Source organism: Mucor velutinosus (assembly GCF_035048745.1).
Source record: "Mucor velutinosus strain NIH1002 chromosome Unknown tig00001563, whole genome shotgun sequence".
In the NCBI taxonomy this organism is placed as follows: Eukaryota; Fungi; Mucoromycota; class Mucoromycetes; order Mucorales; family Mucoraceae; genus Mucor; species Mucor velutinosus.
This window is the reverse complement of record NW_027041904.1, coordinates 1,613,550-1,628,002: the sequence shown is the minus strand read 5'-3', so window position 1 is coordinate 1,628,002 and position 14,453 is coordinate 1,613,550. Positions and strand designations below refer to the sequence as shown.

Genomic DNA, 14,453 nt, shown 5'->3' with positions numbered 1-14,453 from the left:
TCAAAAACAGAATACGACCTGCTGGAATTAGCTTAAAAAAGTGATGCAGCAGTAACGAGAGTGGTACATACACAGAATGTATGTGATTTTTGATCTCAGAAAGACACAAAAACAGGTACAGGAACACGCTTTTGTATATTAAATAATGAAATACTACTACTTGTACACTCTATGCAACATAATTAGTCTTCAGTGGCCATGTAGGATAAATGGAAAGCCATGATGTTATATCGAAATTCATTCAAAAAGAGCGTGATACCAACAATCACTAAAATAACCATTTTTCTGTACTAGGATTGCAATGTAATTGACGGCTTCATCTTATAGAGTATCAGCTATTTCACATGTGCACAGTTTATTGCCGTCAGTTTTAACCACTTGAACTCATGTTTGCATCTGGGTAAATTATAAGATGCAAGTGTATTGAAGATGTTGTCTATAAGTTGACGGATATTTTTAAATGCTACAAAAGGAAGAATCATACTGTAATAAGGTATGTACTCTGTTATGGAAGAATCATATCAAAAAATAGTTTGTGTAAATCAGTACACGACACAGCTGCCATCCTTTCAGAAACTGACAAACAATATCTCCACCATTATCGGTTTCAATGTAATTGAGAAGCTGTGGCAAGAGACTATTTCACAAGAGCCAACATCCGCTTTTGACGCCAACAGCATCAGAGAGTCTCAATCCAATCAATGACAAGCTATGCTGAAACACCTGATTCCTAGATCTATCACACTTCATTAGCCACTCTTCTTATATTCAATCAAGCAGCAACATTTCTTCCTCTATTCCTACATTCTCCAACCAAAAAAAAAGTGTGTTACTTAACAGTGGGCAAATCAAAATGGGGACTGTTTTATTTATAATGATCTAATCTGAGCAAAGTTAAAAAGAAAAAGGGAAACTATGGCAAGCAAGATAGTTAGAGATCCTTCTTGAGAGTACCCATGAATTGGTGCTTCTCGGCAGGAGTTTGGAAGCGACCATGACCAAACTTGGAAGAGGTATCGATGAATTTGACATTGACCTTTTCCAAAGCAGAACGCTTGGTGTGGACAGTGAGGGACTTACGAAGAGTGATGACACGCTTCTTGGAACCAGCACAACAACCCTTGATCATAACGAAGTCGTCGTTGACAACACCATAGTGGGGGAAACCACCCATAGGAGTGATGGGCTTCTCAGTCAAATCGTAGTCAGTTGTACCAGACTTGGCATCAGAGCCAGTGGCAATACGGTAAATCTTCTTGTTGATTTCAGTACGACGATGGTAACCACGTTGACCAGCACGAGCAACAGAGTACATGACTCTGCTAGGATGCCAGGCACCAATACAAGCAACCTTACGGAGACCACGATGAGTCTTACGAGGCAACTTCTTGGTACCCCAACGAGCAGTAACACCTTCGAAACCATGACCCTTTGTAGTAGCAATGATATCAATCATCTCATCTTGCTCAAAGACAGAACCAACAGTAACTTCCTTCTCGAAATGGCTGCGAGCCCATTCAACCTTATCAGCAATGGAGCCACCGTTCAATTGAATTTCCATAAGGTGAGCCTTGCGTTGATGGAGCTTGGCCTTTGAGATTTGAGTGTGGGCAATGACGCGGACAACGGAACAGTACTTCTTGATACGCTCAGCCTCACGAGCAACATCCTTACCATTGTCAGCATACTTTTGGGCATACTTGGTGAAGGCCTTCTTCTTGGAACGGTACCAGTTCTTGTAGAAACGACGCTTGGCCTCTTCAGAGAGATGTTCGGCCCAAACGGTGGTCAAGGAACGGAGACCACGGGGAGTCTCAACGTAACCAACAACACCAACAACAACCATGGGAGGAGATTCGATGATAGTAACAGCTTCAACGATTTCCTTCTTGTGCATCTCTGTTCAATCGCAAATGTATTAGACACAATGTTTAGCTCACACGGCTAATCCAACTTACTGGAACCAGGACGTTCAAGATCACGGACAATGTGGGTCATACCAGCCTTATAACCCATGAAGGCGGTCAAGTGAACAGGAAGCTTGGAGTCATCCTTGGGGTAGGCCTTGACGCGACCACGGTGAGATCTGGTTCTCTTACGAGGACCGAAACCTAAATGACCATGACGAGGGGCTTCAAACTTTCTATATGATTTTCATCATCCATGTTAGTTGATCAATGTTTCGATATTTTGATGAATCTATCCAAAAAAAACGCACCTGTGAGACTATATATAAATGATTTCATTAGTATTCTGCTATACCCACTGATGGATGCATGCTATTTACCATTTTATCTTATGTTGGATGGATGTAAAAGGAAGATTTGACGGATGGGCGGCCATTGTTTGCATTTAGGAAGCGAATGTAAGAGGCTAATTTGTGTGTATTTAGGGTTTCAGGCAGGACAGGCCAACATTTGAATTACGCACTGACTAAATGCCATTCCCGTCGTAGCAGATTTGCACTTTGGCAGCTGAGGAACTCCAAAACTCGCACCAAAAGCTAGCTGTCTGCGATGGCCAGTTTAGCTTGATTATTTTGAATAGGGTACTCATTTATAACTCGTAATAGACTTCGAATTTGGAATGCAATATTTATATTTTGTATATAAAAAGTAGAAGAAAAACAGCAAAAAGAAGGTATTTTAGACATGCTAAAGCATCCTTTGACTCGAAATCCCTTCCTTCTATCAGATTCAAAAACTTCAGTTGAAGGCACTCATTTTGCCACAAAATAATCAAGTTTGCCAGCCAAAATCGGTTTAATCAGCGCGTAACATTTTGTCCCGATTCGTTGATTCTTGACAAATTGCGACTTGATTGATCTATTTTGCATGATTCGACTATATAAGCTTTGATGATCATCCCATACGCCACTATACTTTATTAGAGTACTGTTCAAGGCGCATCCAATGGTACCAAGTAAAACCAATGTTATGAATTAATTCATCGAGCAAATTGCAAGAATACTACATGATGTTTTTGACGAAATTGTTGAAATTCTGCATATAAAAGTCTCTCAAACAAAGTTTCAAGGGTTGCTTCGAAACGATAGAAACATTTTGAATCAATATATGCCATAGTAAGAATGTTCATTTTCTGGGTCAAAAATGCGATCGCTTAATTTTTGGTAGAAACCATGAGGTACTTTTTTTTTTTTTTTAAATTGTTTTTATTGATTGCTCCGTGTAAGTAGGTCCCTAGGGCACTACCAAGAGGCGGGCGCAATTGATATGATATTCAATTGTATTTAGGATAAAGCGATAGATGACAGGAACAGATGATAGATGACAATTGTGATTAGAGAATTACAATTGCTTGTGAATTTCAGTTTGGGCATGTAGTTGAAGGAGCTCGTTCTTGATCTGCTGGACCACATCGATCCATATAAATGGAGTCGAGTGAAAGATCATACGAACTTGAGCTCGCCAAATGTTGCCAAGTGTTACCAGTACGACCATGTGAGCAGTGGTGTATGATTTGGAGACATACTTGATGTTTTCAAAGTCAAGAGAGGAACAGGCTTGGATAATATCACCAATCGAAACGGTTGGCCACAAGAATTCAAAGATGATAGCTTTCCAGATGGATGCCTTACTGGAACAGAGGAAAAGCAAGTGTACAGCATTTTCTTCGTTACCACAGATCGGGCAGAGAGGTGACTCAGCTATCTCAAAGTAGTGTAGCAGGCGTTTGGTCGGGATGGTGTGGGTGAGGAAGCGATAGATGACATTACGGTGGACAAGGTTCAGGGACAGAGACCAGAAGAAATTCCAGTTGGACCTGGCAATGCTGGAGGTGTGAGCCTCGATGCATGCTGTGCGGAATGTTCTGGTTGAAATCTGTCGAGTGAGGCCTTGCTGGCTGTTGAAATCATAGGAGTCAATAAACGGTTTGAAGGAGATGTCGGTTGTGCGGTTGGTGCCACCCTGAGGGGGTTGTAGCATGAGGCTAAAGTACGGCTGGATATGTACTTTGTTCTCGTTGATTTGCTTCAGGATTTTCTTGCAAGCGCGTCGAATGTCAGCTGGGATGGTTGGTGCTTTTCGTGCTTCGAGTTGCAGAGGTTGGTCAGGATTGGGTTGATAAAGATCCTTTACTTGCAACTGAGTGGCCCTAATCGGCATTTTGGAGACAGTGGCAGACGGCTGCAGAATGGCTTTGACAGGTAGGATTGAGGCGGTAGCAATATTGAGGTGAACTGGTTCATTGATGCGTTTGAGGCGGTCAACTGATTTGTAGATCATTGTTACCGTGTTGGTGCGTTGTTTGGTGAGACCAGTGGTTCGTGTGAGGGGAAAGAGCAACGGAACCTGCACATGCGCACTCTGATTTTGCTTATTCACTAGCATGACCAGCATGAGATCTAGGATGTGGGGCGAGTCAGAGGGATGGAGGAGCGGTTGAACCCAACGAAAGTATAGGGCTGATTGTTGCAGAGCAACATCCAGAACACCTAATCCACCTAATGGCTTCGGCTTGGTCCATGTGGCCCAGGGGATAACAGGAAAGATGCCTTTTCGTAGAAACTTGGTGCAAATGGACTGGATAGCTTGGACATTACTTTGAGCAAACGGAGTTACTCGTAGTACATACCAGCATTTGGACAAAATCAAACTGTTGAGCACTGTAGCTTTGCCAACGACGGAGAGACTTCTTACACTGTGGATTTTGGTAGCTGTCCGGAGATTGTCGACAAGACCACCGATAAATACTTCACGTTGTTGAACCGATTGCAGCAGAGGAAACCCGAGATAGATCACTGGATTGGAATCCTTGTTGGATGTGAATTTTGTGATATTCATTTCCGAGAGTCGTGCTTGCCAATATGACCATGTGTTTTGACCAGAGAGCGAGATAGCTTCGACCTTGTTGTAGTTAATCTTGGCATTGGTTGCATTGCAATAGACATCTAAGTGGTACTCGAGTCTTGCCAGATCAGGAAGGTCTTGAACAAATACAAAAGCATCGTCAGCGTAACATAGGATTTTTGACACATGAACTAAAGGGTCATTAGCATTATAGTTGGGATGGTCAGTTGCATACTGCATTTGATAGCCGTGGTATAATGGATCATTGAGAATAGACCGCAGAAAGGGTTCAATAGCCAAATTGTACAAAATAGAGGAAATGGGGTCACCTTGCTTTAAGCCTCGCAGCTTGGGAATATCATCAGTAAAGTAACCATTCACATTGATGCGCAAGAGATTTTGGCCCATCATGTTGATGATGCAGCGGACAAGATTAGCAGGGAAGCCATAAGTAATGAGTGCTGTTTGAAGGTACGAGAGGTTAACTCGATCGTACGCTTTTTCCTGATCAAGACTAAGGCCAATTGCTTTGGGCATTTGGTGTATCACATTGTTCTTCTTGGCCAAGTTCATGGTTCGTTCAGCATCTTCCATTATGACCTGACACCGCAGAGCGTTTTGGGCAATGAACCGCCCAGGTACGAATCCCGCTTGGTTCTCGTTGATCAGTTGCTTAGCGACTTCCATCATTCGATGATTAAGCAAACGTGTCAAGAGTTTGTAGTCAGTGTTGCAGAGGGAGATAGGTCTATAATTTGCCATGTCATTGGGGTCATTTTTCTTGTAGAGGATTGTCATGAGGGAGACGTTCCAAGACGCAGGAAATATGCCTTTGGTGAGGGCATCATTGTAGACCGTGGTGATGAGAGAGTGGAGGGGTGGGAACTTGAGAATCAGCCGGAGGAGTTGGTAAGGGATGCCATCGCTGCCGGGAGACGCAAATTTAGGCGATCTTTTACATTCAAACAACAAATCATCTAGCTCTACTGGTAGTTCGAGGAGTGATTGCTGTTCACCGTCAAGTTGCATGTCAGGTGTGATTTGATCCAACAATAGCCGCATTGATCTGGCATCGGGTGGAGTTGGTGTGTACAAATTCGTGTAAAAGCTGCCAGCGATCTCGCTCATAGTACCTTGATCAGAATGCAATTCTTGAGTAACTGGATGCCTCAGTTGTTTCAATTGACGTTGATTCTGTCTAGATACGGTGAGTTTCTTCAAGAACCCAGCATTTTTCTCTCCATTTTCTCTCCAATACTTCCCTAATTTGAGGACTTCAATTTCGGCGATAGAGTCTTGTAACGCACCAATTTGTTGGTTGATGGTGTCTAGCCCTTGAAATATCAGTCCCCGGTTCTTCTTTGCTCGCATACACCGATTCCGTTTTGCTTGTAACGTCTTCAGTGCCTTTCTACGCCAGTTGACTTCTTCCAGTTGGAATTGTCGGACATGCTCCTTAAACTCGTCTTTGATCCAGTCCCAGATCTCTTGAGGGGATTGGGTGGCTGTCTTGAGCTCAACTTGCGGCTGTAGACCTTGCAAGAAGATCACCAATTCACGACGAAACTTGTGGTTGTTGGCCAAAAAGGGATTGCATTTGTAGGCGCCAGGCCCCTGTGTTGCATCCTTTTGCAGTTGTAAAGTAATGACCAGCATTTCATGATCTGTCCATGTCGGGTTCATAAACTCCTGGGTACATTCTGTAACTGTTCCATAGGAAGTGTTGTTGCAGAAGATGTAGTCCAAGATGTAATGGAGATTGTTGGATCCATGAAAAGTGGCGCTCTTGTTTTCCCAAAAGCAATCGATGAAATATTCCTCCAATAAGGCTGTCCATTCGACTGTAGTTGCTTCGACTGTTCCATTAGATCGGCGAGACTCATATTTGTAGTTGAAATCTCCCAAAATAATCATGTTGTTCTGAATAGTTGTAATCTTGTGTATCAAAAATCTGTGTTGCATCAATTCCGTGTAGAATTCCACGTTGTCTTTTCTTGATGCTGCTTTTCCGTATATGTTGAGTATTGTGGCTATGGAGTTGGAGGAGTTTGGTTCCTCTTCCGTCGCATAATGTACGTGTGCTAGTATAAATCTACCATCGATGCCAGTGTCAATGGGTGTAATAATGTATCTGTTGTTAAGTGATATGATTCCGCAATGTTTGGTGTAGGTGCTGGACTTGCTGGAAAACTGCATATCTAAAGTGTCTTGAGTATCTTTTTTGTCAGCATGAGATTCCTGGATGGCAAGAATATCAATGTCTGATGTTTTGAGGTATTTTATGAATTTTTTTTCTGCGTTTTTTATGTTTTTGTGTGTCAGACCACGACAGTTGAGAGTCGCAATCCGCAATCGATGATTAGGTGCTCTAATCATCATATTATTCTAAGTGTTGAGGGTTGGACTGAGCAGTTTCTGATGTTTCCTGCCCTTGGGAGTCGTCTGAAGCTCCTTTGCCGCCCTTGTCGGTGACAGTGTTGAATTTGCTGGCTGCACTGCCTCTGGTGAAGCGCCTGGTGAGATTGGCGCGCTGTTCCTGCTCCGTTCTGAGCTTTTTGCCATCTCTGCCATCTTCCAGATCTGGTCGTTCCTGAATGAGAGGCTCCTTCATACTGTCATCAGGCATAAATTGCTTGATCAGCTCTTGTCCATTCAGAGTTGATTCAGCTGCATTGAATGATGTCAATGTTTGCGTGTTGTTGGCAGATGTCTGTGCGCTCGCAGCATCTGCATTTGGTGTAACGTCATCATTGTTACTTTTGGGTTGAGGAGTGGGAGAATCAATATTCATGTTGTCCTCATCAGTACCCTCTTCCTCCTCCTTGGTGGGTTCAGGCTTGTTCTGTTGCTGTTGCTTCTTGGCCGACTCAGTGTCTGTGGTTTCCTGGGTCTTGGCTACTACCACTCTAGGGCCAATGGGAGGGTTGGGCTCTCGGGGAATGATCGGAGTAGGTACCTTGCGATCTTTCCTGGGGATCGTAGTGGGCTTCTTGTTGGGGGTGTCAGTGTTATCCTGTCTAGGGCAGTTGCGACTGACATGTCCATGTTGATTGCAGTTGTAGCATTGCGTGTACCTCTTGGCATCAGGACAATCGGCTTTGCAATGATCCGGTTTTTGACAGAGACGACAAAAATCTGGCATATCTTGCCATTTGAGAAGGACCTGACGGTTGGTGCCATTATCCAATCTGAAGTAGATAATTCGATCCAAGATTTCATACGCTGGTTCGTCTGGCTTGGGGGTGATGTTCAGAGTGGCATAGCCTTGTCCGACGTAGTCGCCCTGAGTGAAGGAGATGCCATAGTCCAAGACTTCTCCAAAATGTGACAGTCTATCCTTTATCAAAGATTTCAGGACAGGAACTGGCTCCATGGGTAGTCTGTCTAAACGAACATTAACTATAGTATCATTAGCTGGAAGAGAGGGGAAACCCTTGACAAAGGTCCCATCCGTCAGATTGAAGCCCTGCAGGATTGCGATGTGGCCAGGACTGTCGTGGATCCAACATGTTTCCATGATCTCTCGATTCATATACTTGCGAGTGCGAGATACTTTGCCGATATAATCGTTGTAGCCTTTTCTGAGATGAGCATCTTTGTTGAATGCTTGCAGAGCCTCTCGTAAGAGCTGTTGATTAAGCAAACCAGTAATGTCGATGAGCACCGAGTTGTCTTCAATGCCCTTGAGGAAGGGTCGAACCATTTCCACACTTTTGCTGACGGTGGCGTCCTCGGTCATCAGAGACTGATTCGATTCACTGGTGGCGGTGGAAGGTGTGATGGGTGTCTTTACGATCGTTGGATTGAAGGTCATCGTTGTATGCTTGATGCCCTTCGTTACCTTTGCCCATGATGCGTCAACAACGGTATTTGTAGCCTTGGAGGTGCTACTTTCGGTCGTTGAACCTGTTTTCTGTTTTTTAGCGGGAAGAGCCATGACCATGAGGTACCCCTCATGGTTTTTGGAGGGTTTTCGACGATCCCAAAAAAGTTGAGCAAAGGTGTCAGGAGGTAGCTGCTAGACGAGAGAAATTACTAGGTGCTATTTTGGCGGTCTAAAACAGCTTCTAGCACTAGAAATTACTACATGAATGTGCGCAAATTTGGCTGTAGTTTGTATACTTTTGAGTAGCAAAAGGTAATGCAAGTATGTTACCTGCTCGTATGTGAACTGTTTCGATTGAGACAGAGGTGGAGCATTGTGGAAGACTCAAATAGGTACTTACAGGTCTTTTATGAACGGGTCTCAATGATAACAAAAGATTGAAGGTTGAATTTCCTGATCAGCAGTGCCATTACAGTTGCGGCTATTGCTCTCCTTGTTGCGAATAGTGGCGAGAGATATCTCTGGACAAAGACATGCATGCGACAGACAGTTTGCGTCTTTTTGGTGGGCGAGGCAAATGAAGACTCTTCAGTAAGTGGGTTTGAGACGTTATTGATAGATGTTAAAACGACTGCTAGTCTTACTCCATTCAGAAAGGCCCTTTGCATCTGGTGTAACAAAATCATGCTCAAAAGTACATTAAACCTAATCGTCGAGAAAAAAATTTAGAATTTTTCTAACAATGGCTCACAGGACCGATTAAGGGTTCCAGCGCATCATCATGCCACGACCTCTCCTAGTAGTAGAATCTCAACGTGAAAGAGCAACGAATGACCGAAATTGATACATTCAGTATTGTCAAGCTTTTTCAACGGCAACAAGACAACAAACAAGCCAATTAATCTGTGCAACCAAATCAAGGATCGTATACCTCTACTGTGGAACTTGTTAATTTTAATGATAAACCGTCAAATAAAGCCTATGCCCAGTAGTCAGTCCACCAACGCTGACTCACCATGTTACAGCAACACAGTCAGTCTAGCAAGAACTGAATTTACCCGGGGTTTTTATTCAGCTGTGAATGTTAAGTCGATATAACAGACCTGGCAGAAGATTGCGAGGAGCTTTGGCGGCATTGACTATCAGTGTTTATTAATGTACTAAAGAAGTAGGCGAACCTATTGACATTGCTGGTGGCACTAGCATTGGAAATTTGGTTGGTGAATGCTATGTCTAAAGCGTGAGTTTACCTGAAGCGGTTGTCAAAACGAAAACCTACGCAAATCGTGCAAGTAGTTGGCCAGATAGATGCTTGATCTAACATACCTGGTCTTGACTAGATATACCGATATGCGGCTTCGTTGCCAGCATGAATAAAGTCTGATGTTACTCTACTAGGCCACTTTATCAACAGAGCTATCTGTAAATGCACGAGTGTTAGCCACAATGAAGATCCTTGGCTCCCCTTATTTGCAATGATGATGAATGACACCTACTCTCGCGCGGAGGTTCATAGATCTGGTGATGCTTGGAAATACATAAAAGTATACATGTATTTGTTCGGCCAAGTATCATCTCTCGTTGGTCATGGTAACATGCTCATGGATGGCAGCTGCGTAGATATTCTATGTGTCAGTGTAGCCAAAGCCATGGGTGCTGAAATCAGCATTGTCGTTGGTATTTCTTTATCACAACCAGACACAACAGATCAAGATCAGCAACTTGCCCTTTACTCTACTGATTCACTCAGTGGAAAGTAAGCACTCTGTCACAGCCATTTGAACTCATCTGAATTGTTCAAGATCCCCAACATGGATCAGGTACAGCAACGGGTGGCACCCGTTTTAGGTGTAACAAGATTTCAGGAGGTAAAACAATAAATGGGGCCTTGTACGTAAAGCTTCCTACACCTGCTACGGTAGTACCATACTCTGATTCGAACAAGTTCGATCAATCAAGCTATAGGGTTGCCCATGAATCCGTTACTCAATGCCGTAAAGAAGAATTAGCTTCAGGCTGGGTGTCACTAACAGGTCATCAACTAATCGCTGACTTGATGGCACGCAGAGCCAAGTCAAATACGTAAGGGGAGGTGGACTTTCATAGCTCTGATTAATCACGGACAACTTAATTGGAATACAAAATAGATGCATACGAGCGAGTATGATATTAGCACAAGTGAAAAGTGTTGCTTCATTAATTACTTTCAAAAGCAATGTATAATTAAAGGTTGGTTGTCAGGCACTCTATCTGGACAAAGACCTTTTTACACTTCAGAAAAGACTGGATCAACAGGTTCATACTTGCACCTTTCTTTATAACATCAGCAGCTATGTATCATACGAAATTGAGCTATTCAGAAATCCTCAAGCTTAGTGACAGGCCTAAAAACAGGCTCAGTCTTGTCGGATGGTTTTTATATTTGACTTTTTCCACGGTACTACTATATTCTGCAGTATGAACATCATGCTTTTATCGTGATACCTCATTCTATCCAGTTCCATGGATATGCTATTTGCACATCAGGTGCAATTCAATTGACATCAGTACCATATACTGATCCAGCAGCCATCACAATTTAGCTAGAGCAAACTAGGCTCGTTTAGCGCAAGCCATTTAATTTAGTTTTTAGAGCGTCTCAATAGCCAACATGATCGTTCCACAAACAAGTACAATTTGATGTATTATAGTCATACATGACCAATCGCGAACGAAATGGGAGCGTCTATAAGGAGCCATATTGGCGAAGTTCTAGGCATTTTGATTCTCAATTCGCATTTGTACCTTATCGCCGCTTTATAATGAGATCAAAATAAGTTTTATCACAGAAGTAAAAACGGCAACTATTCACACAATTGAGTCAGATAAGCAGACAGAGAAACATGCTTAATTAATCAAATTCATCGGGATCTATATAAGCATACATAATCATGTGTGGCTTTCGCAATGATGATTAGTGTGTACATGATGCAATGATGTTTACGATGTAGTACTGCGCAGTGGGCCCACTAATAGTGAGCGAGGCATTTTTGATTGAGTATATTCAGTTGAAATATTGATCTACACTATTTCACCACTGACAACAATGCATATCAGATGTATCTTGATCGTTTGGGTACAATTGCCCAAACAAGAATTCCGATATGCATCCAGAAACGCTCTCTTTAGACAGATCAATGGCTACAATGCGTTGTCATTTCAAGTATCTTGGTTTTGAATGTGGTTTCTGCCACCCTGTAGTTTGTGGCTAATTCGGATATGGACAATTGTCAAGCGGATGGATCTCAAGACCTGAATACAAATAAACAAATCGTGATCAGCTCCCTCCTCCTCCTCCCCCCCCCCCCCGTCTTCCCTTCTTGGCTTGTCGGTGGCATTTGTCTTTGTTGAACAAATATATACGTTTAATTCGGAGACATCAGAGAAATGCTCATTCCATATTCATCGGGAAATGGTTTTAAACCTGAAAAAAATAGCGAATAAGCTGTACATTGCACCAAAAGCAAGTTATATAATTTTTTGTCACATTTTGGAAATGCACCTTCTCTGTTGCTCTCCTTTTCTGAGGGGAAGAAAGAAAACCTGTTGGGAAAAATAGAATTCAGGACGGACAAGCATTCCGTACGGTCACTACGTAAGAATTGCATCGATGTTGCCGTAAGAAAAAAAAAAAAAAAAAAAAAAAAAAGAAAAAGAAAAAAGAACCAACAAAATGTTGTAGTTGGCCTTACGTTATGATCGAGTAACATTTTTATGAAACAGGCGCTAATATCAAACTATTTCCGGACAAACATGCACAATTTTTGTCCTTTTGTTTGTGTCTGAATGATTGGCCTGAGCGGGGGAAAAGCTTTTTTAAAAAGGCTTAAAAATGTTACAAAGGGGATTTATTGAGAAAAAAACAAATTGGTATATGAGTGTAGAGACAAGGAAAATATGTAGTAAATTAAATTATATACAGAGCTTTCAGCAGAAGTAGCAGGAATCAGCATGTCAATGTGCTGCTGTGTTGGAGCCATGCTTGATGGCGGTGAGTATTGTCAGTCGCAGCTGAATTAGCATTTGAAGTAGTAGTTGATGTTGCTCCAATGTCTACGAATTCGGGAAATGATACATAGGTCTTTTCGAATTGAGATAGTTTTGCATTGGCCATGTCTGCCGTTTTCTGATCGCAGGCAACTTTGGAGGAATCAAAGGAGTGTTTAAATGTATTTACAAGTTGAATCAAAAGATCGCGAAATGTTGGTTGTTGATGTTGCATTATTTTGAATGGAGGAAAAGAGAGAGAGAGAGAGAGAGAGAGAAACGAAAAGAGGGGCAAGCAACGAGGTATTTATATTAAATCTCTATAGAATATCCGAACCGAGAGTGAGACGACAGACAGATGTAATCTTGGGAAAGAGTACCCGCACAGCACATTGGGCTCCGTCCTTTGACATCTGCAAGGCCCAGAGCTATAGGCACTCAAAAGCCAAGCATTTATGTACTCGATGCCGTAATCAAGTGTGCCCGCAATCAGTTAATAAACAAAATATATCCAATCCAATTCCATACAAACAAGGATTTCACATGTACTTCAGAATTCACTGGTAGAAAGAAAGAAATCAGGAAGGTTCAATTACTATCAACCTCTAAAACCCACACAGCTGATGTCTACCATGTCTCTAACTGCAGACCAAATAGAATTGCAAGGTCAATTTGTTCTCGATCCTGACTGAATGAAGAAATATATCTGTATTATACAATGCTCTTGGTGAGCATCGTTGCATTATCATTATATGGAGTCAAAAATAGCTCCGGAGAACATCTACTGATCCAAATGCGAAACATGCGATAGTAAAAAAAAACTGTATGGAGGCATTAATGGTGTATACCGTTGCCCTTTTGATTCGATATAGTTAGCAAATAAGAGATACCTCCAGCAATTTATAATTTTCTAGGCATGTATAGACTCGACAGATTTGGATACAAAACACCAGTGCCGACGATCTGTTCAGCAACTTTATAGTTTGATCTAGATTGCATATGTAGTGCCATTGCTTGATTAGCTTTATTTGTTGTATATATAAATAAATTGTGTCAATTAACCAAAGTATAGGCAAGTTGTTTTTATTGCAGTATTATCAAATTGAATTACTAAATATATGCTGGCTTGGAGGAGGGGATGTTAATAGCCCTCGCTCTGTGCAATGTGTCTAGATTTTTTTCGTTCTACCCGGAGTTGCCATACAAGCAATTGATAGCCGACAGAAAATCTTTACCCACCCTTGCAGCGGGTACCTTGTCCGGATTAACCATTTAAAGGTACAACGAGTACAAATGTTGCCGAATACATAAAGGCAACAGACCAGAGGATATATTTCCACTGAACACTTAAAAGATCTTTTAAGCGAAATTTAAGGCTTGAGAGGGTTCGATGGTACCACCACCAAGTGTGGTGTCATGGAAGGGATATTGAGCTCTTCGGCAATAGACTTGGCCATGGATCTCAGGAAAAATACAACAGTTTACATGTTGGTCCATGTTTAATTTGTATCAAGCCAAGTCATCGTTTCCTAAATCCAGTTCACCAGCAATCTTTTGCCATGGCCAGACTGGCGGCTTTCTTACGATGACCCTGTTTAAGCGTGATTTCTCCAGCCTCTTTTGTGTCAGAGTGATGATGACCCCAAAATATAGTTCGGAGACACATTGGCAAGGCGTATTCTTGCTATCAGTAGAAAATTTAGCCCTGAAAAGTTGATTCTACCGAGATGCAATTTTAGTATGGCGGAAATAACGTATGAATTGCAGCCTCTGGGTGTTTATGTCTCAGA

At 42.2% G+C, this 14,453-nt stretch overlaps 5 protein-coding genes across 5 annotated transcripts; 1 reads left to right on the top strand and 4 right to left on the bottom strand.

Annotated features, from left to right (window-relative positions):
• Positions 1-931: 931 nt before the first annotated feature.
• ATC70_009141 (uncharacterized protein) lies at positions 932-2,290 on the bottom strand (the record flags this gene model as incomplete). The annotated part of the gene is made up of 4 exons (XM_064828379.1): positions 932-1,899; positions 1,959-2,143; positions 2,219-2,226; positions 2,288-2,290. The coding sequence occupies 4 exons, from the start codon at positions 2,288-2,290 to the stop codon at positions 932-934; spliced, it is 1,164 nt and encodes a 387-aa protein (XP_064685581.1).
• A 1,018-nt stretch (positions 2,291-3,308) lies between these two features.
• Positions 3,309-7,007, bottom strand: ATC70_009140 (uncharacterized protein; the record flags this gene model as incomplete). The annotated part of the gene is made up of 1 exon (XM_064828378.1): positions 3,309-7,007. The coding sequence occupies one exon, from the start codon at positions 7,005-7,007 to the stop codon at positions 3,309-3,311; it is 3,699 nt and encodes a 1,232-aa protein (XP_064685580.1).
• Positions 7,008-7,191: 184 nt separating this feature from the next.
• ATC70_009139 (uncharacterized protein) lies at positions 7,192-8,754 on the bottom strand (the record flags this gene model as incomplete). Its single annotated transcript, XM_064828377.1, has 1 exon — positions 7,192-8,754. The coding sequence occupies one exon, from the start codon at positions 8,752-8,754 to the stop codon at positions 7,192-7,194; it is 1,563 nt and encodes a 520-aa protein (XP_064685579.1).
• A 1,433-nt stretch (positions 8,755-10,187) lies between these two features.
• Positions 10,188-10,723, top strand: rpc2 (DNA-directed RNA polymerase III complex subunit Rpc2; the record flags this gene model as incomplete). Its single annotated transcript, XM_064828376.1, has 2 exons — positions 10,188-10,393; positions 10,486-10,723. The coding sequence occupies 2 exons, from the start codon at positions 10,188-10,190 to the stop codon at positions 10,721-10,723; spliced, it is 444 nt and encodes a 147-aa protein (XP_064685578.1).
• A 1,899-nt stretch (positions 10,724-12,622) lies between these two features.
• Positions 12,623-12,898, bottom strand: GPA1_4 (guanine nucleotide-binding protein subunit alpha; the record flags this gene model as incomplete). Its single annotated transcript, XM_064828375.1, has 1 exon — positions 12,623-12,898. The coding sequence occupies one exon, from the start codon at positions 12,896-12,898 to the stop codon at positions 12,623-12,625; it is 276 nt and encodes a 91-aa protein (XP_064685577.1).
• Positions 12,899-14,453: the final 1,555 nt, after the last annotated feature.